Genomic DNA, 27634 nt, shown 5'->3' with positions numbered 1-27634 from the left:
TAGATTGACTAGGTCACTCTGTACTTGTTTCCCATTGTTCATGAAAACCATTTCTTCACCTATTATTCCACATTGGCTTCAAAATAGCTATTTCATTCTCATAAGGCACTGGGAGGCCAAATCCTCCTCAGGAGCTTAACATTAAGTCTGCTCCTCTTGCTCTTCCATCTTCCACAAAAATACTCACAGAACATTCTGGCTAATAAACATTTTAAAATCCTCAATAAATATTGAATCACTGTGCTGTGCATCTGGAACTAACAAAGAGTTGTATGTCAATTACACTTCAATTAAAAAAAATCCCCCAAAGTCACTGTTTTAAAAACCAGTAGAGATGAAAGCATCTGTCCCTCCCCAAAACATTTCTTTGCCTTTGCTTAGGGGCAGTAATCAAGGGGAATTTGGGCAGGATAATAGGCAAGTTTACATAAGTATCAACTTAAAGAATCCCCTAGATATTCGTGCAGAAGGGCAGTGAACTTTTCCATAGTAAATAAAATTAGTTGAATTCAGTAACTGAAAACCGGCAGCTTATTGAGCATAATAACCCTTTTTGGTGTACCACCTTTGCACAGATGTGGGTGGGTGATTAAATAGGGCCATGTGGCTGAGATTTCCAACATTTTTAGTGCTGCAATTTCATCACCACTCCCCTTTCCCAAGGCAAGTTCTAGTTCATGTGTGAAATTTGAGATTGATTGTGATTGCTGGGGACTGTCTGTCTTCCCCACCCTCAGAAATATTGATGATCCTTTAGAAGTTCTGAAGTTGGGACTAGGAATCTCTGGCAAAGGTGAGGTGCCCAGAAATACTGCTAGTACTATTAATACCAGGCTTCCCAGGTGGTGCTAGTGATGAAAAATTCGCCTGCCAATGCAAGAACCACAGGAGATGGGGGTTCGATCTCTGAGTTGGGAAGATCCCCAGGAGGAAGGCATGGCAACCCACTCCTGGAGAATCCCATGGACAGAGGAGCCTGGTAGGCGACTGTCCATAGGGTCGCACAAGAGTTGGACACAACCAAAAGCAACTTAGCATGCATATGCACTATTAATACTAGTACTATGAATACTAACAAGTGCTCCTATTTTCACTCCTGCTGCTGCTGCTGCTGCCACTGGTACTACCATTTATTGAGCTTTGACTATCTGCTTGTTACAGTAGCAAGTGTTTTACATATATTACCTTTCCCTTAAAAATATGATTAATCTAAGTTTCATAGATAATAAAACTGAGGCTCAGAGAAGTTTTGTGTGTGTCCAGGGTTACACAGCTAGCACACCCAACTCCAAAGCTACCGTATCACATTTCATCCCAGAATCCACACACTTTCTACAAGGAGCAAGATGTAGAAACTGAGGAGAGCTGTAGAAACTTGGAGCTGGGCAGGAGGGCCCAGGATTGGAAAGGGGGCTGGAAGCCAAATCAGGATGGGAAATGAAGCATGTATAGTCAGTCAGTGGATCTAGTGACTCTTATTATGAGCTACCAAGTAATAAATAAACAACTAAAATACTGTACAGAGTGTTTGTGAGTCTGATCGTTTGGCATTTCAAAAGGATAATAACTATCACTCTATTTATCTTTTTACTTTCATGGTCAAACTTCTCACAGCATGTATTTCCTTACAACTTACTTTCTTGTGGACCTCTCTGACTCTATCCTCACCTTTCCACTGAACCTCCTCTCAAAGGTCACTAATTATATCTTCCTATATAATGGCACTGCTCCAATGGACTCTATCAAGACTCCCACACCTTGAAGGCCTCTCTTCCTTTGCCATTCTGAGCCTCTGTTTTGTCAATTTTCTTCCTCCATTCTGAACCTTCTGTTTCTTTTGCTTTCCTTCAGAATTCACACCCATATATCATTCCCCTTACTCACTACAAGTCATCCTCATGATGGTCAGGAACCACTGGTGATGAACAAGGGACATCCAAGTGATGTATGCCTTGGCCTTGCAAAAGAAGTATAATAATGGGGTGTTCAGGGGTGTAGGCTCTGGAGCTAAAGTGCCTGGACTCAAATCCACACTCTGTTACCTACTAGCAGCATGACCTTGGCAAATCACTTCAATCTCTCTGTATCTCAATGTCTCTATCTGTAAAGCAAGAATAAGAATAGTGTTTACCTTATAGAGTTGTTGTGAGGATTAAATGAGTTAGCACATACAAAGTGCTTACCTGTAATGTGGGAAATCTTCCTTGTCACTTATTATTGCAGTCTTTACAGAGGTAATATCTAAAATGTTGATTATGCCCACAATTGAAAATTTTCCTTCTGATATTTAATTTTTTAAACACATGCCATCCCTCAGTAACTTTATAAAAGGCTCCAGCCTTTCCATTTATTTTTGGAAAGTCGGCTTGTTGTTGTATTCTCAGTGACAAACAATTGATTTCGGTGTCCTAGGCTTTCTTCTCATTGTACACATTCTCCATGGCTTTCAGTGCTACTTAGATGACTCCCTGGTATTTATCCCTTTCCCAGACCTCTCTCCTGACCTCCAGACCCAGACAGCTGTCCACTGGGTGTTTCCTACTTGACTCTCTGACCCATGGCACAACAAACCTCACTTGTCTAAAAAGAATCCCATTTATTTCCTAACCTAGTTAAAGGCAACACATTTATTTAGTTCCCTAAGACAGAAACCTATAGATCATCCTACTATTCTCTCATCTCTCTACCCACTTCATCTAACTGCTCTCCAAGAAATATTGATTCTACCTCCTACAAATCTGTTTTGAATTTATCTCTTGCTCCCTAACCATACTGCCACTGCCTTAGGTTGGCCTTCATCTCTCCAGGGATCAGTAAAAGCCACCTCACTGGTCTCTTCGCCTTCAGTTTTGACCCTTGACACTTGCTCCATCCTGCATACTACAGCCAGAGCAATCCCGAAATGAAGACCATATCCAGTTATTCACTCACTTTAAATACTTCCATGGGTCCCCAGAGTCTACAGGATAACGTCCAAACACCTGTACATGGTATACAAGGCCCTTTGCTACCCAGGCCCTAGCTACTTCTCCATACTCACCTCTCACAATGATTCTCCCATCTCACATTCTGGCTGAACTAAACTTCTGGTGCTCCCCCGAACACCTCTATGCTGTTTACCCTCCTGTGTTCTTATATGGTGTTCCCTTCACTCTCTTTTCTCATTTTGGGGGGCAAAATTCTACTCTTATTTAAGACAGTTTGATTTTTGGTCCCACTCTACAGTCCTTCCTAAGTCCCTCAGACAGACAGGTATTTCTTTATGCTAGCTTGACATCCTGCACTTACTTTCATTACAATAATTACCACTTCACATTATATTTGACATTTTACCTGTTAAACAAGTTCCTTGAGGTCAGGGACTATTTACTGTTTATCTCTGTATAGCCAGTGTATATACCATTTTGCCCATACAATTTGCTCATTTCCACCTCTTTTAATACCTTTGCTCCCTGTCTCAGCAGAAGGGGGGAATTTATTTTTCCTCCTTCAACATTTGTCTAAAGTGCATTTTCTCCACTAAATTTTCCCTAATTATGCTTACATCTCTCTAATGACTCTGTTTTATCATATCCTCAGTGCTTACAGAAGAGTCTTCCAACAAACATATTTGTGCTTTAATGATTTAAGATTCTATTATTTCTTCTAGTTCAACCACTTGAAAACATTTCAGGATCATCTGCTGGAATCACTCAACAATGTTTTTTTCAACTAATTTCTTTTAAGATACCTATTTTTATGCTTGGAGAATCAGACATTGATTGTTGCTATTTCCAAACCAAATACCATTTCAGTGAGCAACAGGAGTAGAAAGGGGAGAACACCAAGTCACCTACAGTTTGAACTCTAATAGAAGACTTCTGAAAATTACTGGAGCAAAGACTTGGTGGCAAGATGAAAAGCTGAAATTCTGCAAATCAAGGGAAGCCAGCTCATCTCCTTTCTTTTTTCTTTCTGTTAATGCTAAAGAGCTATGCCACCGAGGTCCTCAAATGGTTTGAGAAGAGCCAGCAAGAAATCAATCTACCCATGGAGATTCTGGGATGGACAGACCCATTGTCCGGCAGCATTTCTGAAGAAGAAAACAGATGGCACACAGAATAGCCAGGAAAGTGCTTTAATCCACTCCATGCCCTAAAATTTAACAATAAGATAAAATAAGTAAACCTGGGAGGGTCATGCTACATTCATCTGTGCTCCCTATACTGCAAGCTGTTTTACAAATACTCCCCTTTCTCACTAGGTACTGGGTTATTCCTCGCTAGAATAAAAGTTCCTGGAGGTCATCAACAACTTATTTTTTTTTGTAGCCCCCAAATGACCTACCACATGGAGTACATCATGTTTGCTTAAGAAATGTCGTTGCCTGACTGATTAGTATTTTACCATTTTTCTTCCTCTCAGTATTTTCAGGAATGCTTATTTATTCACAAAACCATGTAGACTTGGAAGCCAAGAGGAAATATTCATCTGTTGGTATATATTTTCCCTTGGCTATGCATTAAACAGAGATTTCCTCTGGAAATGTAAACAAAAGATGCCTGATGAGATGGGACAAAGAACTATATATAGAGATCAAGTGGCCAGAGTAGCAAGGTCAGAGCATTCCCTTCCTTAACCAGATTAAAGGAGTCTTGGCCCTCCTCTCCCTCCTTCCCATGTTCTAGAGCCCCAACAGAAAATATTTTCCAACTGCCTATCCACGGAATTCTGAAAAGCTGGGCAGTGACTCTAAGAGTCTTGCATTACCAAAGAATTCAGCTAACAAATCTGTGGTGATCCTAATCTCTGTTTCTGTAATAATAGGAAGACTGCAGCTTTGTTTACTTTCTGAGGAGAATAGAGAATGGGGAGAAAGAACCAGGAGGGGGAGGTAGTATTTATGGCTCTTTTATGAAAAGTCAATCTGTGACAAAAATATTTGCAGACAATCAGGAAGGGGAACAGGTCTGGCAGGAAAATAGCCTATTCCAGTTTTCTCAGAAGTGCCTTAGCTGGGATCCTCCACTCCCGCCCGAAGTGAAATGCTTGCTTTACACTGTGAATACAGTCATTCCTGATAGACAAATTTGCATTAGATAAAATGAAAAAAAAGTCAAATAACCCCTCATTTTCTGGCTCCCATGACAGACAGTCTCCTTCTATTTATTTCATTTTATAAAGTATTTATAAGCATGTGGTGGTGGTGGTGGTTTAGTCGCTAAGTCATGTCTGACTCTTGCGATCCCATGGACTGTAGCCTGTCAGGCTCCTCTGTCCATGGGATTCTCCAGGCAAGAATACTAGAGTGGGTTGCCATTTCCTTCTCCAGGGGATCTTCTCGACCCAGGAATCGAACCCGGGTCTCCTGCATTGCAGGCAGATGATTTACCAACTGAGCTATGAGGGAAGCCCTTATAAGCATGTATGAAGTCTCAAATCCATTCTTTAACTGCCTTTCTAATCCCGGGGGCTGTCCTGAAGTCTTCTGGACACACAGGCTCTGTGCCAAATGAACATAATAAGGACTCTGGATTCACCGTATTATTATGGGGAAGTTAGGGCACATCCCTAACCTTTCAGAAGGGGTGATGTCATAGAGCACAGCCATGGGCATCCAGAAGCCATCCTGTAGGGCCCCCACCAAAGACAGAATCCTAAACTGAAAAGATGGTGGACTTAACTTCCAAGATACACTCTCACTCTTGACATTTAATGTACTATCTATCTCAAGATTCTTTCCCAATTCTCAGTTAATATTTTAACTCCACTGTCTGTATTGCTTGCACATGTGTATCTACATTAGGGTGGACTTGTATAACATGTAAGCCCTTAAAGGATAAATACTGTGTCTCTTCCGTTTTCCTTGCACCTGGTACAGTGCTATGCATAGTTAGTGTTAGTCGCTCAGTCATGTCGGACTCTTTGAAACCCCATGGACTGTAGCCTTCAAGGCTCCTCTGTCCATGGGACTCTCCAGGCAAGAATACTGGAGTGGGTTGCCATGCCCTCCTCCAGGGGATCTTCCCAACCCTGGGATCGAACCTGCATCTCCTGCATTTGCAGGCAGATTCTTCATGTCTCAGTCACCAGGGAAGCCCAATGCTATGCATAAGTAAGTATCAATAAAAGGTGACCTTTTGTGTGTGAAAGCAGACAGTGGCCAAGGATTTTATAAGCATCCCTAAGGAAGCCTCTTAAACACTTCCTTTGCTGGTTGCCATGGGGCTGCTCTTCCCAGCTACTCTGCTTACATTTGGCACTAGCATCATCTCCTGAAGGCTCAAGCAGGAATACTAGCTTCAGAAAGGCACTGTGAAAACATTGCCTATAACCTAGAGGGCCAGAATGAGTCCTTCTCCATTTATACAATGATGTATTGTTTTATGAGGCTAGCTCCTTAATGCTTGAAAACAGTAGGGCCCTGAATTATACAGGTTTGATTGGTGCAATGGGCTGGGAAAGGTTAGAACAGGGCTGTTTGGGTGAGGCTGGCCAGAGCGATAAGTTTCTGGAGGTGGGGGGAGGGGTGTGTAATAAGATGTTAGAGCAGTGTTAAAGTGAATAAGCAATGAAAAGAAACCGCTTACTTTGCTAATTTGACTACAACTTGCTCTCTACTTAAATAACTTTGTGATGAGACTGAGAAAGCGATTATTATAATTTCTAACCATGTTTTATTCACTATGAGCTGTTACCCCACCCTCAATCATGCAAATTCTAAACCAAAGGGATTCCTTTTCTTGTCGCCTGCTCACAATACTTCCTTGTCTCTTCACCAGTGTGGATTTCTTACACTGTAATCTAACGGCATAATCAGAAGCTTTGATAGAGTGGAACATAAAGGGATTCTGATTAGCTGAAAACCATTCTAAAATGCCTTCTATTTTGCTTCTCCCCTCTTGGAAAGGATGAGACTGAAGAGAAAAAGAAAAGAATAAAGTAACTATTCACAGAATCATGCCTTTGGAACAGACAGTGAAGGTCATGTATTCAGTTAAATCCCTCATTTTATAGGTAAGGACACTGAAGTTGAAAGGCTAGATGACTTACCCAAGATCATACTACCAGTTAATGACAGAGTCACATTTAGAACCCAATTTTCCAACTTACATTCCAGTATTTTTTCTTTCCATTCCTTATACTTCTTCCTAAATTCCCCACCCCATTCCACAATTTTGCACCTGAGTTTAACCAGTATCCTATGTACCCTACATACACCACCACTCTCTTCCACGAATGGAACACCCAGCAGTGATTAAATTGCTATGGTATGCTCATCCTACAAGAACAACCTACTTTAAGAAACCCAGTACTTTAAGATATCCAAACAATCAGGAGTGGTTACTCATATAAGATTCTTTGCCTTTCATAAGAAGGCAAAGAATTTGCCTTTCTGATTCTTTCATAAGAAGATTCTCCACATTCTTTTAAATAGGAATCCCCAGGGGGGATTAAGAGATGAGATATTAATAAAGTTATTTTATTTTTTGAAATAAACTTGAACCATTACATTTTCTGTGATATAAGTAAGACTAGAACTAGAGTGGTGGTGGTGGTTTTAGTCAGTAAGTTGTGTCCAACTCTTCACAACCCCATTGTCTGTAGTCTGCCAGGCTCCTCTGTTTATGGGATTCTCCAGGCAAGAATACTGGAGTGGGTTGCCATTTCCTTCTCCAGGGATCTTCCTGACCCAGGAATCGAACCCAGGTCTCCTGCATTGCAGACAGATTCTTTACCATTTGAGCTATAAGGGAAGCCCTAGAACTAGAGTATCAGGTTATAAATAGAAACATTTTTACCCAACCACTGCCCACAAGGAGTCCTATAATATTTTACCCAACCCTGTCTACACTTTAAGCTCTACCGGCACCTCATCAAGAAAATCAACACAAAACCAAATGCTATGGCTGAAGTTTCAGGCTCTTGAGAAAAAGAGAGAAAAAGCATCTTTCTTCTATCATGTCCACTTATGAAGAGGTCAACTCCTCTCATAAGCTTTGTTCTGAGATTTGATGTAGATAACACATTTGGAAACAGATAACTTTAACATAGATACCATTTGATGATGACAAGAAGAAGTGGAAAGGTGATGAGTGAGGACCAGGTAAGGTGTATGAAAAAGAAGGGAGAAGGGACTAGGAAGAAGAGAAGCAATTCTAATCATATTTTTTACAGAAATAATATTGCATTGAACAAACCTCACTCTATCCCCAAGGACCTCAGGTTCCCAACTTTTCTTATTCTCCAGCAATCTCTTTAAGGAGCTATGATGTCTAGTCTGATAAAGAAAGAAACACACTTCATGTTGGATTCTCATACCACCTGCTATTGGAAGAGGAGACAGCACTGCCCCTTGGGCTGATGTCTTCCCCTCCACTCACCACTACCACTTATTATTATCCTTTAAACAATAGCTATCTGCCACTTTTCTTAGAACATGCATCTTGAAGGAATTAGATTTCTTAGAATTCTCATTAATAGAACAGACTTTTGGACTCTGTGGGAGAAGGTGAGGGTGGGATGTTTAGAGAGAACAGCATCGAAACATGTATATTATCTAGGGTGAAACAGATCACCAGCCCAGGTTGGATGCATGAGACAAGTGCTCGGACCTGGTGCACTGGGAAGACCCAGAGGGATCGGGCGGAGAGGGAGGTGGGAGGGGGGATCAGGATGGGGAACACATGTAAATCCATGGCTGATTCATGTCAATGTATGACAAAACCCACTACAATATTGTAAAGTAATTAGCCTCCAACTAATAAATAAGAAAAAAGAAAAAATTTTAAATATTAAAAAAAAAAGAATTCTCATTAAGCCTTTCACTCCAAATGACTGAGTCATACTCTGGCAAAACAAATCCCCTCAAAAGGATCACTGGATCCCAGTTCTTTGAAAGAATGACAAAAGTTTCTGTTACGTACCTCAACCTGCTGGCAGATCTGTATTAGCTTGGCCATTTGATTTTCTAGTTCACTGTTGCGCTTAACCAGGTTGGTGAGGTTCATCTCCAGAGTTTGCTGCCATTGCCAAATATGAAGCCAGAGAGAAGCATGGAAGAGGGGGGAGAAAGAAGAAATGTTCAATGAGTTTGAGACCCAGTATCATGTGGTTATCAGTCAGTCAACAATTATTTCAAAGATTCATTGCATATGGGCCAAGCATTGTTCTAGGTGCTGATTAATAATGCTGTACCTTTGCTCCAGATTGCCATTTTTGGGGAAAAATGACATTCATGACTTGGAGGATGTAGGAATTTAATGACTTTAAAGCAACTTTATGTTCTCTATAATATTTTTAAACTTTTGAAAGTATCTCAGAGTCAATATCTCATTTTGCCCTCATAGTAATCCTGTGACATAGGGAAAATAGGTTTTATTCTCTTTTTTACAGGTAAGTTGACTAAGAAAACTATAACTTATTGAATAATTACTACTTGCCAGACACTAACCAAGGCAATTTCAAACATATCATTTAATAATCATGTCAGCATTTTACAGATGAGAGAAATGATCTGCAGAGCGGGGTTAAAGTGCTTGGCCCAGTCATAACATTAGCATGTGGCAAAGCTAAGACTGGAACCCAGGTCTCTAGTCATCAGATACAGTTTTGCCTCAGTATTTCATGATATTTATTTTGTCTTTGTCTTTTGTAGGTTCTTTCAGAAAAAAAAAGTTGGTATTTTAAGTGTGAAATTCATCAGAATCTAGCTTTCTATCTCACAGCTTCCCTCTTTTGGCACTAAGCAATAGCCTACAAAAATGCCAGACTTCGAACTGCAAAGCCTGGCTATATCAAGACAGGACATTCATTGCTTACTATCATTTATTGGGACATAGATTCTTTGCAGATCTGTTTATTACAACATGGTTACAGCAGTACTAAGACCTCCTAGCATATTTTCAGTTGAGCATGCTACTCTCTTCCATTCCTCCTGTGGGAAAACAAAAACAGAATGTTATTCACTCTAGATTAATAATAGGATTTTTTTAAATTACTCTTCATTTTCAAGTCTTCAGCTCTGGTGGCTGCTTCTCTTCCAGGACCTGCCCCAATAACCATTCCTCTCTCACTCACCATCCCAACAAAGTCTGCTCCAAATGTATTACCCCAACTTCTGGGCCTTTATTCTGCTAGCATAGCATGGCTTCCCTTGGTTGTGCCCATTGCTTCATTGCTGTCTTCATCATTCCTACAGTTCATAGTTGTTCAAAGTTCATGTTTTGGGCAGGGGCAGGGAAGAGGGGGCAAGGAAGAGTGGGAAAAAGGGGAGAGGACTCGTATACTTGGCCCCTTTCTTCTTTGCTAGGTAGCTGTGGTTCCTTAGTATCCTTGGCACTGTCCCACGAATCTATCCCAGGTGAGTATTCCCATGGATATATATATATTGCTAGGACAGGTAATCTGATCTCACTTGTCCTCAATCTGGATTACGAGGATCAGCTTAATCCCTGCTTCTTGCCAGATCTCTCTTGGGTTCTCTGGCTTTATTCCCATGGGAGTGAGTTTTCACCATTTGTTCCATTTTTCTTGGCTTGGGCACTGTGTCTCTCCTGGCCTTCCTTAACTCCACCACCATCTCAATCTGTGGTCTTCCCCTGAGCAAGGAAAAAGGAAGAGAGACAAAGGAAAACACGAAGGCCCACAATTGTTGATTTGGATGTGAGTTCTAAGCAAAGAAGATGTCAGGACAAAGGAAAGAGATGGCAGTTCAGAGACTTAATACAAAAGGTATTTCATTTGTATTTAATATAGAAGGTATTGAGCACCCACTCTATTCAAGGTGCTTTGACTTCAGAGATAAAGAGGAGATGAAATTAAGATGGGTCTTAGAGAAGGAGAAATATTATATGATATCCTGACACATGAAATATAAAAAAAGAAAAAAAGATACAAATGAACTCATTTACAAAACAGAGACTCACAGACTTAGAGAACGAACTTATGCTTCCCAAGGGGAAAGGGGAAAGGGAAGGGATAGTTAGGGAGTTTGGGATGGACATGTACACACTGCTATATTTAAATGGATAACCAACAAGGTCCTACTGTATAGCACAGGGAACTCTGCTCAATGTCATGTGGCAGCCTGGATGGGAGGGGAGTTTGGGGGAGAATGGATACATGTATATGTATGGCTGAGTCACTCTGCTGTGCACCTGAAACTATCACAACATTGTTAATCAGCTATACTCCAATATAAAAAAAAAAGTTTTTTTTTTAAAAAGGTGATTAATTTCACCAAGTACTTTAGAGTGTTTTTATAGAAGGGCAATGTTTTCTACGTAAAAAGCATTCTTATGGCCCATATTGGGGGCCTGTTGATTTCCTCTGTCAGCACTGAAGTCGAGGCCCCTAACATCAGAACATAGATCCCCCATAATTGTCCATCCTGAGACTTTCACCCAGACCTGTGCACTCAAATTATTTTCAACTGGCTGGTGATGGATTTATTTATTCATGGTACTTATCATAATTTATACTTAGATAGCTGTTGGTGCTTGTTTATTGTCCATCTTCTGCTCTAAAGTGTAATTTCATCTCCCTGAAGGGGAATTATGTCTGATTTGGTCTTAGTTGCAACCCTTCTGCCCGAGGGGCATATAGTCCACATATACTGCATGAAGGAATTGAAAGAACGAATCAATGGACATTCATGACAACTAAGTTTTAAATATGGGCCCTAGGACTTACTTTGAAGTAGTTAATATTTTCTAAAGCCTTATAATGGATATTACTATGTTAAATTTGGGGGGGTTGATATTTTTTATATATTTATTTTTATTTATTTGGCTGCACCGGGTCTTGCTGCAGGACACAAATTCTTCGCTGCAGGCATGTGGGATCTTAGTTCCCCAACCAGGGACTGAACTCTGTGCCCCCTGCATTGGGAGCATGGAGTCTCAGCCACTGGACCACCAGGGAAGTCCCTGATATTTCTTTAATTGGAGGATAATTGCTTTACAGTATGTGCTGGTACTAAGTTAAAACTGATATGTATTTTATTAGTACCATGAAGGCTATTTATTATATGGCACAAGGCTGGAAATGGAGATTGAGGCTCTGTTATGAAGGTCTTAAATGTCTAGGTGAGGAGTCTGTACTTGTTTTTTTTTTAAAGCAGTAGGTGTTTATCAAAGGCTTTTGAGCAAGATAATGACATAATCAGGGCTGCATTTATGAGATCAACCTATGTGGGGCAGACTAAAACAAGAAGACCTGGGAGCAGGGGCACTGGTCAAGAGGAGACTTGCAATATGCAAAGCAGTTGGTAATGCAGATATGGGTCAAGCTAAGAGGATAATCAAGAAAAACGTGTTTCAAGAAAGGATTTGTCACTCTGAAATATGCAGAGAGGGCAAGAAATATGAGGCCTGATAAAAGGTAGCTGAATTTGGTAATTAGAGGTCACTGGTGACCTTTGATAAAGGAGTTTCAGCAGAGTTTTGGAAGCAAGTGCCAAACTGTGCAGGGTTAGTATGTCAATAATGATGACGTAGAGGCTACAAGTCTGGACTCCTCTTCAAAAATTGAGCCATAAGGTGAATATGATGGAGCTGTAGTTAGTTCAAAAATTCCAGCTCAAGTTAGAGAGTAGGCACGGGTAACGGATACAATCAGTTTGTGATTTCCTCAGGCAGAGTGGTCCAGATTCCTAGATCAGTGGACATTCCATGTATCACAAATGACTCTATCGATGTATTAGGTAAATATAGTGTAGATTGATGAACTCAGAGTATATATAATGTTAGAAACCTGTGTTTCAACTGTAATGTGGTTTCTTTCAAACATGGGATTCCAAGGGGAGAATGTTTCCTAACAAATGCATGCAACCTGTTGCAACACTTGTCATGAAACTGATATCTTATAAATAATTCATCGTGTAGAGCAGGACTAATCCCTGCCGTGTGTTTCTCATTTATGGCTCACAACTGAGACTCACAGCTTCTGTAAAGCCACTGAAAACAAAAATTAAGGCTGAACATATAATGTGGGGTCTGATTAGACTATAGACCTTGGGTTACCATCACAACATCATAGCAAATGGTTATTTCGCTCTGCCCACCCCCTAGCAATTTGCCGAATGCCAGCACATTTTATCAACCCAGAACTAGAACTGACAAGATGACTCTAATTTCAACCTTACTTCATTAATATGAAAGTGCTTGGAAAAATAAATCTTTGGCTAATGAAAACACCATCTGTTGATGGCTTTTTGCCACTGTTTTCTTACATTACAAGACATAATTCGAGGGAAATACTGAACGTTTACTTACTCACTTCCTATTCATTTACTGGGAATTAAAGCCTCCTCTCAAACTGGAATTGATTCTCAATAACGAACATATGCAAAGGGAAGCAGAGAACTGAAGCAATTATGCAGTCCATTTCCTCACCCTTCTTTATCATGCCTAGCCCTAATGAATCATTTGCAACTAGAAATTCTGTGCCACTCTAGTTTTGAATGATTTCATTGATTTGGCTAAGTAATTATCATGGCTATATGCTAAGTAAACTAAAAGGATGTGTGTGTGGGTGTGTGCAAAATCTTATGTAAAACATGTCTCTTTGTTGTTGTTGTGTTGTTGTTGTTCTTTTTTCATGCAGTCCACTTAGTGACTTGGCCAGGCTCCCTCTGCCTATGCCTAGTTAGTGCAGTTTTCTCTGAACACTTGATCTATGATAATGAGTGGGCCCAAGTGGCAGGGGAGATTGGAATGGAGATATCTGCTGGAGGAAACGGGACAGGAGGTTGGCAAGGAGAGCAGGATGAAGCTCCCATTTCCTGCTGCAGGAGGTTACCTCTGGCCCCTTCTGTGCTTCCCTGAGGCTTAGAGAAGTCATTTAGCTATGAAAATGTGACACAACCTGCCCCCTCCACACTTCCAGGTAACTACATTGTTAGAGCTCTCTCAAAATTGCACATGTGTCTAAATGGCACAAAGTGAGGGGAAGACTTGGCTGATTTGCATAACTGAGATTTTAAAAGGCCCAAGTTAGCTTAATTGGCAGTCTGATTACATTTTTACCCAAGTTCCACCTCATTTGTGTCATATAGACTTGGCCTGTTTGTGTTTTGTTATACCTTTCCCAAAGAGGAAAATGCTTTGCTATTTCTGAGAAAGCCAGGCACGGGCTATTCTTCTTCCAGACAGCTTCCCATAAAAAGAAATGGCTTCACTAACCCTCTCAAATAATTGCTGGGTTTTTTTCACTTCTTTAGACACAGGTTATTTCAGATAACTTTATCATTGCTTCACTCAAGAAATCTAGCTACACATTCAAATACCAGCTCTTCATTAAAACCAGAGAATCCCCTTATGGCACACACTTGACCGTAATCTTCATCCGTCATGCTCCGGGAAGGCACATGTATTCACACATATATGAGCACACCTATATACACCTACCTGACACAGCAAGTCTCGAAGCCTAGAAATGAGCAAAGCCTTTCTCTTTGTTCTATTGAAACATGTTTTATTGCCACTGAATGCCACAGAATTCTCTCTTGCTTTCTACAAGGTACAAGGCGAACATTACCTAAACCTAGACAAGATCCCCACTGTTTTGATGTGGGAACTGAACCTTGGAGGTTGCAGAGAGAAGTGAATGGAAGAAAGGCCAATCCACCCCAAACCTCAGCCTTCCCAATTGACAGCAGACAACTTCATTTTTAAAAATACTTGGAGCCAGTGACCCCATTGCTATTCTTTGACAAGCTCTTTTTTGATATCCTGTCTATTCACTGATGTTCCCAGCTCTTCCAAAAGCCAGTAGCCAAAATCTTAGCACACTTTTGGGGTCACATTCTGCCTTCTTTTTTTAACTGCTTGTCTTAAAATACTTACTTTGCTTTTGCTTCAGTCTGTCACTTTATGTATCAATTACATATGGCCTTTCAACAGCAGAACACACCATCTGGTCCACAAACTGAAGCCCACACCCTTATGCCTGAATTTATTTCTTCCCCAAACATTTATTTGCTGTTGTATAGACACAGGCTTTGTCCCAGAATGAGAGGCATGTGACATACTGGGGGTATGAGATCTGCTCTCCCTGAGGGTTTCTTGGGGAAACCAGCAGACTGGTCTTCAAGCCAGGTGAAACAGGTGGCCAGCCCTCCTTTTCTCAGAAGGTCCTGAAATCATCCAGCAAAGACACACCCTCTCCCAGTTTCCTTATCAGAAATTCTATACAAACGATCTACAAGCTACACATTCTTTTCTTTTCCCTCTCTTCAGGGGTGTATCCTGGTTAAGTCTCTAGCTTAAATGTGTAAATTATGATTTGGACCTTCTATGAGAAAACCTGTACTAAAAACCTAAATCTAGTGTTTACTTTGATAATACTAACCAAAGGAACTCTACTTTCCTGGAGGCCTCACTACTCTCTTCCACTTGTATGATTCTTTTTTGGTTCCTGCCTCCTTACACACATCCTCCCCTTTCTCCTTCATTTTTTGCCCTTCCTCTGTTGTCTTCCTTCTAGACCAGGAGGGTGATTCAGGGTTTGCTCCTTGGCTCTCATTCGGCCCACTACTGCATGCTTCTCCCTCCACGCTAAATACCCTCAAACCTATGTCTCTGGCCCTGATCTTTCAGCCACTGCAAAGGCCCAAATGTCAACTCCTTCTAGAACATTTGCCCTTTCAGTTCTGCAAGTGCTCCATGCTCAACCTCCACCAGATATTTGAACAAACTATTTTCTCTGGACTACAACACTCCTTGCCCCTAACCCCAACCTTATCCCCCAACTGGGGGTCCAAAACGCCACCCAAAGTCTCTTTTGTTGGCCCTCCTATGTAGTCTCGCACCCTCCCCACCCTTCCCCTCATGCCTCCACTATCACTCACCACAGTCTTGCCACTGTGTTCTCATTTTTCTGCCTCCCCACACTAAGCTGAGCACTCCACCAGGGTTGGAGCTGTGTTGTGCTTATCACCGGAACCCCAACACCTCTTCTATTGCTTGGCACCTAACAGGTGTTTGGTAAAAGTGTGATGAGTGAGTCAATAATAAGTGATCCACAATCAATCACATAAACTCAAATCTGAAGTCAAGTCAACCCCCAAAACCACTAGCCCCTTTCTAATTTCTCTATTTCTATGCCCAATATCACCATTCTTCAAGACATCTCCTCCTCAAAAGTCACTTTTTAATTCTTTCTCTCCATCATCTATAAGCACTATAATCATTCTTCAAGTCCTGTCAATTCTTTCTTCAATTTCTCTCCAATTGGCCCTCTTCTCCAATAAAATCATTTATGATTCCTGCTTTTAGCTCAGTGAGTTCCTTTCACCAACCTTTCCTCTGTGCTTCAGAGCACCCTGTGCAAACCTCTGTCATGGAACTTACCATACTGAATTCAGAGATGTCCTTATCTATCTCCCTTATTGAGCTCAAAGTTCCTGAGGGCAGGCACTGTGCCTTATTTCCCACGTCCCTAGATCCTACTATAATGACCTAAAGACCCAGGGATCAAACCCAAGTTTCTTGCTCAGACATATTCTTTACTGTCTAAGTCACCAGGGAAGCCCCATTTTGTTTATTAAGTGAAGTGAAGTCTCTCAGTCATGTCTGACTCTTTCCAACCCCATGGACTGGCTTCCCTGGTGGTGCAGATCATAAAGCATCTGCCTACAATTCGGGAGACCCAGGTTCAATCCCTGGGTTGGGAAGATCCCTTGGAGAAGGAAATGGCAACCCACTCCAGTATTCTTGCCTGGAGAATCCCATGGACAGAGGAGCCTGGTGGGCTCCAGTCCATGGGGTCGCAAAGAGTCAGACAAGACTGAGCGACTAACACTTTCATTTTAAATAAACAAAATGCATGCTCATTAATTGCTTTTAAATGAATGAATGAGCCCCAGAGCTAAATCCCTGGGGCTACAGTTTTAAGTTCTTATCTGATCCATCTTCAGGGGAGATAAAGAACAAGACATTACCTCATATATCAATGCTTCATGAACTTGAGTGTCATTATTACATTTTCCCCTTTAAACCTCACTTCTTTGGGTTTAATAATTCTTGTTTCTTTAATCTTTCCTTCTGTATATTATATTTCTGTAATATGTTCTTTTGCCCAATAATAACAGACAGGAGTTTCATCCACCCAAGAACAATCTTGGAGTCAATGTTTTGTAAGCTGTTCTCAGACTGATGATTGTTAGCTCTTTCAGATGATGATGAAGAGGAGACTTGGGACAAAAGAAATAAAAGAAAAACAGAAAGATAAGATCACAGATCGGGCTTCCCTTGTGGCTCAGCTAGTAAAAGAATCCACCTGCAATGCAGGAGACCTGGGTTTGATCCCTGGGTTGGGAAGATCCCCTGGAGAAGGGAAAGGCTACCCACTCCAGTATTCTGGTCTGGAGAATTCCATGGACTGTATAGTCCATGGGGTCACAAAGAGTCGGACATGACTGAGCAACTTTCACTTTCTCGAGAGCACAGATAGTTGGAATATCCACTTGCTAAACTTGCTCTCAAATCTGAGAAACAATAGAAAACATCTTCCAACACAGGGGCCTGTTACTACTACTAATAGAGTCAGAGAATCAATATAATTATTGGAGGGCGAGAAAGGTGATTCAAATGAGTCTTAGCACACAGTTCAAGTAGAAATGAAATAAAATGCATTTCTTACCCTCCCACACACATACAGAACATGTACAGATTTATACATATTCTAAGTAGTCAGGGTCAAGCCTTAGACAATTAACAGACTACAGATCTACAAGCAAGAATGATTTTAAGATTGTGAGATGAAGGCCGGTTTAGTTGAAAAACCCCATGACAGATATTACAGCTCAGACAGTAAAGAATCTGCAATGCGGGAGACCTGGGTTCGATCCCCGGGTTGGGAAGATCCCCTGGAGAAGGAAATGGCAACCCACTCCAGTATTCTGGCCTGGAAAATCCCACGGACAGAGGAGCCTGGTAGGCTACAGTCCATAGAGTCACAAAGAGTTGGACATGATTGAATAACTAATACTTTCATACACACACGTCTACCACCGTACCTTAGAGAGTGCAAATCTAGACAGAAATGCTCTGCTCTTATAATATCAATATTTAGCTATTATGATTCAGTACCTAAGTGGGTGAAAGTGAGAAACAATTCTTTCTGTTCCTTTGGCTATGGTGACCAACCCTGTCCTTCTAAAGATTTGTCTCATCATGAAGCTCAGTTATTGGTGATCCCTTGTCTCAGGATAGGGTCTACTGAAGCCCTAATTCTCCTTAGAGTGACCACAGAAAACCTGTCCTACACTCACGACCCCCTCATACCCCAGTTATCCACTGATAAGCCCACAGAAGATGAACACAGGCACTCTCTCCTCTTCACACAGTGACACACATTTATAGATACACAGACACACACACAGATTAAATTCTCAGCCACCCACCCATGCAGAGATACACACACTTGTGTATAGCGACATATACAGATGTATGCAAATATGCCCTCTCTCAACACAGTCTCTCATAAAGATATTTCTCCTTATTTCTCTGATATTCATACTGGTTCAGAAACAAACATCCATTGGTAGATAAGCTGAGAGGGTATCTGTTTAGGCAGACAGCAGTTGGTGTCAAGTGGATGAGTAGACAACCGACTGGGAGAAGGTAGTGGCTGAGTGAGAATGGGTGGGTAGATGAGAGAGTGACTGAGTAGGAAGAAGGACAAGTAACCCACATATGATAAGATTCTAGAATATCATATTTTCCAACCTTTTAACTCTCACTGTGGTTTTCTTTTGAACATTCTCCAAGTCTCATATCTCCCTTCTCTTTGTCTGGCAATCTTTAGCTCTCTCTGTCTCAGTCTCTGTTTATGTGTGTGTGTGTTGAGGGGGGAGTGCAGGGGAGGAACTTTTACTTTCTATAGCAAAAATCTTACTCTAGTGCCAAGTAATATTTTATAACAACAAGATCCATGATAGGTAAATGTAACTTCATTTAAGAATTATTTGTAGTAATGAATTTGTGGAAATATAATATGAAAAAGAAAATGTACTTGTTTATTCCTTTCAGGAAATTCCTCTATTCCCCCTGGTTTTCATCAGCTATATTTTTGGCAGGCTGTGGGCATGAAAATGTGAAGACATTACTCTCAAAGAGAATTATAATAATCACATCTGATTTATACAAATGTCACCTTAGGGTTAGGCAGTTAGAAAATTCAGCCGTCAAAATGGATAGGCACCTGAAATTAAGGACATGTCACACTTTTGCTAACACTCTGGTTTTTATCATTATCAGTAGTTCACAGGAGATTTTTTCCCCTAGACTTATTAACTGTTAAGGATGGCAATTTGGATTTCTTGAGCCTATACTATGTGTGCTAGACACAAAGGAAGACTTTGGAGAAATAAAAGACACTGTGCATGCATGCTCAGTCACTTTAGTCGTGTCCAACTCCTATGGACTGTAGCCTGCCAGGCTCTTCTGTCCGTGGGATTCTCCAGGAAAGAATGCTGGTGTGGGTTGTCCTTGTGTGCTCCAAAAAGACATTGTGCCTGACCTCAAAGAATTTATGGTATCACTGGGGTGTGTTGGAGTGGCCTTATGGGATTTCAATAGAGCACTAAATAGTGGGTAGGATTCCTAAGCAGGTCAAAAGAACAGTATGAGTGAATGTTAAGAGTCAGAAAAGAGTGGCATGTTTAGCAGACCGTCAGAAGGTTATACTGGATGGTGAAGGTAACATGCTTGAGAGTGGCAGGAGGAAAAGATAGGTGAGCAAGCATGAGACCCAAGTTGTACAGGACTTGGAATATTCAGTTGAGTTCTGTCCCCAGTAGAGAGTCACCCAAATTTGACCTCTTTTATAAAGCCAACATTTATTAATGCAATAATATCAATTTTGCTAAGGGGAAGAACTCATGTGACAATGAAAACTCTAAAATATGAAGCATTTTTATAGAAATGCAACATATATCATAAGCTCATATATATGGAATAGTAGATGAAAAGAGAATAGAGAAGATAGTTACTCTGATAGGCCTTAAACTGTAATGACTGTCATGAACACAATTACTCTGTCAAATCAAAGAATTAATTAAACCACTGGTAGCCTTCTGAAGGATATTTAGATAGACAGGACAATTAGATAAAGATAATAAATGATACTAAGTATCCCAAATCCTCTAACCCATTTTGAGTACATGTTAAGAAGCCAGGCTAGCTTCTGGTTCTTCTGACCTTTCATCTAAAATGTCATGATCTGTTTATTCTTTATTGAACATATAAATATTTGAGACCACTAATCCTAATCAGGAAGGTTAGTGCAAAAAGAGTAGTTAGAAATGCCACCAATGAATCTCCAGAGAAAAAGTACAAATAAACACTGCATCGGTCACTGACCAGGAAGTAAAACCTTTTCCCTCCTCGGGTAGGACTCCTGTGCTTCTCTGAGGGCCAGGGGAGTCCACTCAAGGCCATCTACCCTATAGCTTCTGACAGCTACCTCTCTCCTTTCTCCTTCAGGAAGAATCAAGCAGATAAAGGGGATAATCCTAAATGCTTTTCTAAATTAAAATTAACTCAAAGAAGTGAGGCTTATGTGACCGTAAATGGCAGACTTCCTCTCAGCTTAATGTGGAGAATTAATATCCTTTTATTCTTGGCACCAAACCCAAGTGACCCCTACCCCACCCATCCCCCTCTCATACAAGCAGGACTTCTCTCTCCCTCCTCAAAGCCAAGTTGTTCCAGACAACATAACAAACCACACAGTTGGGAATGATTCATATGTTTCCACTCTCTGTCCAAAAATGAGCAAAAAAGTTTCCACTTAATTTATAATCTGAATTTTCTGCATATTTCCTAAAAATTTAAAGGGGAACAATTCAAAATGTGATCTTTCCTAACTCCCCAAATTACTGATTAGTTACAGAGTAAAGTATCTTTTGGTAAAATACTTTTGTTTTACACCTATCCCTGGAGACAAGGACTGTAGCTGCATGATGCCAAATATCTAATCAATCATCCAATGTTTTCATGTTTTCGGATGTTTTCAAAAAGCTGGTGTTCTGTAGATACAGGCTTGGTCTATCCAGTCTTTTGTTATCTCAATGGTACATATGGATACAGAATTTTCTGTTTGGAATATTTCTCAAGGCCAATGCCTTATTATAGTTCCAACACCTGCAAATATTTGGCAGAGATTGTTCTCTCCTCTCCATATCCCCTAGTCTTCCTGCAACCCCGCTTTCATCTCTTGCTATTAAAAAGCTGTAAGTTTATACAATATGCCTTTTCCTCGATGCTATTAACTGTTTATCTGTGACCCATGAAATCTGCAGTTGCTGGAGCATAAATTTAAGTTTCAAATCACATTTCACAGGAAAAGTTTAGGTCCAAAACAAAGTGACAGCAAGCTACAATAGAAAGGATATTTAACTCAACTTAGCTCTAGAAGCTGAGTTCCAGTTCCAGTTCTGTGACTTTGACCAAATGGCTTAACCACACAAAGCCTCCATTTATACCAATTTAAAACACAGGGCTTCAACTGGACCAAGTCCAAGGCCAACCATCTTAGGATTCTAAGAATTGAAGCCAATGAGATTATTGCCCTCTACAGTCTTGATATGAATGAGAATATCAACTTGAGTGAAATCAACAGATAAACATTAAACTTCATACAAATTTATAAATATTAAATGTAAATAAAAATCAAAAGGCACAAATTGGACTTCCTTGGTGGCTCAGTGGTAAAGAATCTGCCTGCCAATGCAGGGGACATGGGTTCGATCCCTGATCCAGGAAGATTCCACATGCCATGGAGCAACTAAGCCCATGTACCACAACTACTGAGCCTGTGCTCTAGAGCCAGGGAGCAGAAATTCCAAACCCACAAGTCATAATTACTGGACCCAACTTGCCCTAGAGCCTATCCTATGCAACAACAGAAGCCACCACAATGAGAAGCCTACATGGTCCAACAGAGAGTAGCCCCCACTTGCTGCAACTAGAGAAAAGCTCACACAGCAATAAAGACCTAGCACAGCCAAAAAAATTTCTTTTAAAAAAAGCCAATTTCAACAAATTCCAAAAATTAAAAAGGCACAAACCATGGTCAGTGTGACTCTCAATATTGTTTTCAATAAATTACAGAATGGAAAGTGTATCCTATTCTGAGTATTACTACCCTCACCAACATCATAATTTTTACATAAGCTACAATGACTTTTCCATAGCATGGCAATAGGGGAATCTCCATTCCCTTATCACCTTCCTTCCATGCTGTCTGGGTGTTCCTTCTAGCTTCGCTTATATATCCAGGCCCTATTTTGGGATGGTAATCTTATTATTTGTTTAAACATTTTATTTTTCCAGAATTTCAGTTGAGTAATTTCTTAAGAGAAATTGAGCCCCATAGCAGACAGGCAATGGTAATAAAATAATTTGCTGGGTCTGACTTTTGTTAACATCAATGTGAGGTAGTAGTGCTCTAAAAGAGACAGGCACTTAGACTTGCACAAAAATATTACATGGCACAACAACTTCAGAAAACTCTGTCTACTGAACAGGAACTTCCCAGGAAAGGATTGCAAACAAACACTTTGGTATGTACCCCACAAAAATGAACACTGGCACAAAATGTGATCCTGGATTAAATATTTTTTGCCTTCAGTTTAAATGTTTACTTCAGTATTTGATGATCCCTCCTGACTTCATAGTACACTGAAGTCCCGTTTTTGTCTGTTTGCTTTGTTTTTTAAGGCAAATTTAGAATTAGCCACCTTGTTAAGGGCTTGGTAGCAATTTGTAGTGGTCAGTGCCAAAGCTTTACTTCTCTAGTGTATAACACATACAGTACTGTCCTCCATGAAAACCTCTTAGCTAAGCAGATACACTCAGACACCTCCACCCACATCTACATGGAGACACACCCAACCTTCCCATTGCTATATGCACAATTATGCAAATCAGCACATATGCTAATTGCAGTACATCTACACAGGTGCTCACATACTTAAAAGAAGATGTGGAAAGATCATGGCAGAGATATACAGGGTATAATATGTCATTGTCAGAGGAGAGAGGGCGCTGTTTCCCTGGGCAGACTATTAGTGTGGGCCATGGGCTAAATCCCCCAGAACTGGCCAGAGATGAATGAATGCAAGCAGGTTTGTGCAAAAGATGAAACAGGCTACAGTGAGAGCTTGCAGGTTAGAAGGCTATTTCTTATGAAAAGAACTTGGAGTTAAATCATTCTTATCATATAGGAAAAGTGACCGATTTTATTAGGGAACTTGCTGACTGTATATAACTATATGTAAAGAGACAAAGTTGTGTAAGATGTGTCTTCCAGATCTCTTACCTTGAGCTTCTCAAACCGATCATTCAGGGATGCGACCTGATGGTCTCGGTGACGCCCCACCAGTTTGCATAAGGCACAGATCAATTGGTCATCAGATACACAGTACATATTCACTTTCTCATTTTCATGGTCCAGGCAGGTGATCCCTCGAAGATGCGTGTCTGGCACTGGTTCCACCAGGCGGTGGCTGGTGAAAGGTTTCTTGTTGGGGTGTGTAGCCCTCAGGCAACGGTCACAGTAGGAGACCTCACAAGTGATGCACGTTTTCACTGCATCCCTTGGGGGGTCCTGCTCACAGAATTGGCACGCAATTCGCTCACTAGACATGGCGCTGCTGGGCCTGTAAGTCCTCTCTCGGCGGCTCTCACTTGGGGAATTGGGTCCACTGACGGAAGCCTTCTGGAAGCGGTCAATAATGTTCTGCAGAGTCACATTTCTCTTGAGGCCGTCCAGGCCCCGGTGGTTCAGTGAGATAACATACCTGCACGTAGGACACTGGAAAGCAGTAATGGGTTCAATGGATTCACCGGAGCTGCAGCTTGAGACCAAGATGCGATGGGCACAGCTGAAGCAGAGGCTGTGAGCACAAGGGAGCAGAAGGGGGTCTTCAAACAACTCTAGACAGATTGGACAGGTCAATTCAGACTCCAGTGTTTCCATCTTTAGTGAAAATAATCCTGCTGAGGCATTAAGAACCGCAGAGGCTGGGCTTTCACCTGCAAGGAACACAAAGCAAGAAGTCGTTAAGCATTTCCAAAGGAAATGTGGATGTAACATAACTACACACTAACCCATGGAGGCTTTACAGGCTGGATTCCCCACGGATGCTGGCGCACTAGGAAAGCGAGTTGGGAATTAATCAGAAAGCTATTCTCCCCCTTGAAACCTTATTTTTGACAAATGCCTGGGCTTATTTTCCTGCACTAATAAATAGAAGCTAGTGCCACCTCTGAATCCGGGTTTACCAACTCATATTCCTATTCACAGACCCTCTCCACTGACATCTCTTGTCCTGGACTATGATGCGTCTGAGGCCCTGCCAAATTCTCAATCTCCATTCTCCAGTAGTGTTCTCTATTTTACTTCCAAGCTGCTCCTATTTCACATCTAGTGAAAGGAAAACAAGGCCATATTTCAACCTAACTCTCTGGTTCTTGGAATGATACCATTCTAAGAGACTGTAAAAAAAAGAAGAGCTTTCGAAAAATGTAGTTCTCAGTGCAGGATAATTATTTCTTCAGATAGGTGACCTTGAATTATTTCCTATTACCACACATGGAAATTTCTATTCCATACCATTTTTAGCAAACTGAGTTACTAGAGACAAAGAGGAAAAATATTAAAGTATAAAAATTATGGAATTTTGTTGGCTTAAAGTGGGAATCTGATTTATGAAAAGAGAAAGGCATTTTTGGTTCTGAATAACTTTTGTTCATCATTTTGCTATTACTAGAGAGTCTCATCAGGGCTTGATGGTTTGATTCTGCCATTGGTATTTGTTCAGATTTTGTCATCTGTCAGAGATATCTGCATAGCCCTCTCACAGGACACTTAACTATTGAGTACAATTACATGTTGTCCCCAAGTACAATAAATGTATCCCTAAAAGCTATTTCTAAATCAAATGTTTTAAGTGCACTGGACTAACCAGCTATTTAATGGATATCTATGGGAAACTGAACTGTAAAAGTGGAGAATTTTATTGTAAAACATTCTCAGTTGGTTTAATAAGTTTAGATGTTTGCATAACCACCTTTTTAAAAAGAGATGTGTGCTATTCTTATTTTACAATTCACAAGTGCTTAAAAGTTGTTGGCTAGTATTTTGTAGCTTATAACATCTATCTGCATTCACCAATAAAGATGAAAAAGTAAAACAATTAAAATATACATATATCACAGAATTTTAGGATTGGAAGAGACTTTAGAGATGATAGATCCCAACTTTCACTCAAGGCAGGAATACTGCCTTTGGTAGTTCCATTGCTCAAATTCAACATGTCCATAAATGAACTTGATATTCTACCCAGCCCCACAACACAAAACACCTGCCCCTCTTCCAATTTTCCCTATCTGCTGAATATCATCATCCAAGCCGAGAAACCCAGGAGTTCTCTCATTTACATGTTTATCACTCTGTTTTATTTAATACATGTATCTGTGTCTCCAGCTAACTCTCCTTGCAGGCATTAACTATGTCATATTTTTAATCACAGCACAGTGCTTCGCACACACTGGTTATTCAAAAATTGTTAAATGAAAGATTCCTTAAAGTAGAGGAAGTTAAAGAAGGGACCTAGTGTTTACTAAGCACCTCCTGTATTCTAAGTACCTTGTTAGGAACTTTACACACAGTATTTCATTAAATTCTATCAAGAAGGCTGTACAGAATGTACTAATGCTATACACATACTATGGTTAGGAAACTGGGTCTCAGCGTTGTTAAGTAAATGAACCAGGAACCTACATACCCAGATCACTGGAGCAGTCTAATGCCAATGTCTGTGCTCTTTCCCCTACACCTTTATTTTAATCACCTCACCTCCTTCACTTGACAAATATCTTGACTATTTACAAGAGGGTTTCTAGACAGCATGTTTCCACTTCTATTTGAGGCTATGTCCCTCTGAGTTTCTCTGAATCTGCCTCTCACTCCTAGTCTCTTTCAGAATCACATCTCTTCCTTCTAGGCCCATCTCCACCTCACTCTGAATTTCTATTGTGTTCTGTTCCAGAACTACAGGTCTGCATTCCTCAGGGTCTGTGCTGGAAGCTACTTGGGAGAATGGAGTAAGGCCTCCCGCCAAAATGATAGGTGGTCAAAAGCATTGCTGATAGGCCTGTTTCTGTGTTGAAACCTTTACAAAAACAACTGGTGTACCACAACTTCTCTAAATCTTAGGAACGTGCCATATAAATTCCCCAGTACAGAGGAAAAACTCTGAATTTTCCTGCAACCCAAAAAGTTGTTCCTGACTAAATGTGACACTTGGAACGTCACTATGAAATTAAGCTTAGGAAAGCATGCTATGAATCAGGATTGCCTTGGATAAGGTCAAAATAGGATTTCTGACCAGGGATTTCTGAACCTTCTAGAAATGTTTAAAGAATGCTGTGTAGATCACATATCCACTTTCATGGGGAGCAGATTGCCCGTAGCATTTGAATTGTTTTCAAAAGAGTCTTTGACAGAAGGGACTTCCCTGGTAGTCCAGGGGTTAAGACCCTGCACTTCTAATGTAGGGGTGCGGCATGGGTTTGATCCCCGGTTGGGGAACTAAGCCTCCACCTGTAGCATGCTGCAGCCAAAAAAAAAAAAAGAGTCCTTGACAAAAAAGCCAAACATCAGTGCTCTAAAATAACTACTTGAACTGATTGCAGGTCTATACAGAATAATATAAAATGGTTACAGTCTGTTGCTTATGGTAAGTAACTTTTTCTATTAAACTGTTTCTGCTGCTGCTGCTAAGTCGCTTCAGTTGTGTCCGACTCTGTGTGACCCCATGGACAGCAGCCCACCAGGCTCCTCTGTCCCTGGGATTCTCCAGGCAAGAACACTGGAGTGGGTTGCCATTTCCTTCTCCAATGCATGAAAGTGAAAAGTGAAAGTGAAGTCGCTCAGTCGTGTCCGACTCTTCGCGACCCCATGGACTGCAGCCCACCAGGCTCCTCCGTCCACGGGATTTTCCAGGCAAGAGTACTGGAGTGGGGTGCCATTGCCTCCTCCAAAACTCTTTCTACTCTGTTTTATTACAATTTGGGAGAATTAGGTATTTTTTCAACTTTTTCAAATATCTGTTCATCTCATCTCTCATTTATGAGAGACCTTTTTCTGGTCTTTCCTAGTATTTCAGCATCCTTTCAACCTACCTCCCATTTTCCCTACCTACCTGACTACCCCAGAACCTTTCCCCTTAAAAGCGGTTATGCATTTGCCACATGTGAGGCAGTAAATAATACCCTTTATAGGCATTATCTCATTTAATTTTCACAACAGCCCTCTAAAAGGCAGATATTATTACTAAAACAACAAAAAAGGTAACTTGTCCAGGGTCACACTTGTTTGCAAGTAGCAAAGTGGAGATTAAAACCCAGAATAAAACTGAGAGCCCAGAAATAAACTCATATATTTATGGTCAACTGACTTTTGATAAGGGTTCCAAAACCATTTAACAGTGAAACAGTAATTTTTTCAAGCAAGTGGCTTTGGGAAAACCAGTTGCCCACACACCAAAGGATGAAGTTAGAGATCTACCTCACACTATACACAAAAATTTACTCAAAATAGATCAATGATCTAAATGTAAGCACAGAAACTATAAAAC

At 40.8% G+C, this 27634-nt stretch overlaps 1 protein-coding gene across 6 annotated transcripts in view; it reads right to left on the bottom strand.

The window, feature by feature from the left end:
• Nucleotides 1–27634, bottom strand: part of MID2 (midline 2) — a 115204-nt gene that overhangs the window by 78690 nt on the left and 8880 nt on the right. For all 6 annotated transcript variants that reach the window (XM_020902201.2, XM_020902203.2, XM_070462214.1 and 3 more), the window contains exons 2-3: nt 23311–24026; nt 8907–9002 (exon numbers count right to left, since the gene is read on the bottom strand). In XM_020902201.2, the coding sequence (XP_020757860.1) occupies nt 8907–9002; nt 23311–23970 (756 nt within the window). In that variant the 5' untranslated portion in view covers nt 23971–24026. The remainder of the gene's footprint in view (nt 1–8906; nt 9003–23310; nt 24027–27634) is intronic.

This window comes from Odocoileus virginianus, unplaced genomic scaffold (assembly GCF_023699985.2).
Source record: "Odocoileus virginianus isolate 20LAN1187 ecotype Illinois unplaced genomic scaffold, Ovbor_1.2 Unplaced_Scaffold_1, whole genome shotgun sequence".
NCBI lineage: Eukaryota > Metazoa > Chordata > Mammalia > Artiodactyla > Cervidae > Odocoileus > Odocoileus virginianus.
This window is presented reverse-complemented; position numbering and strand designations above follow the sequence as displayed.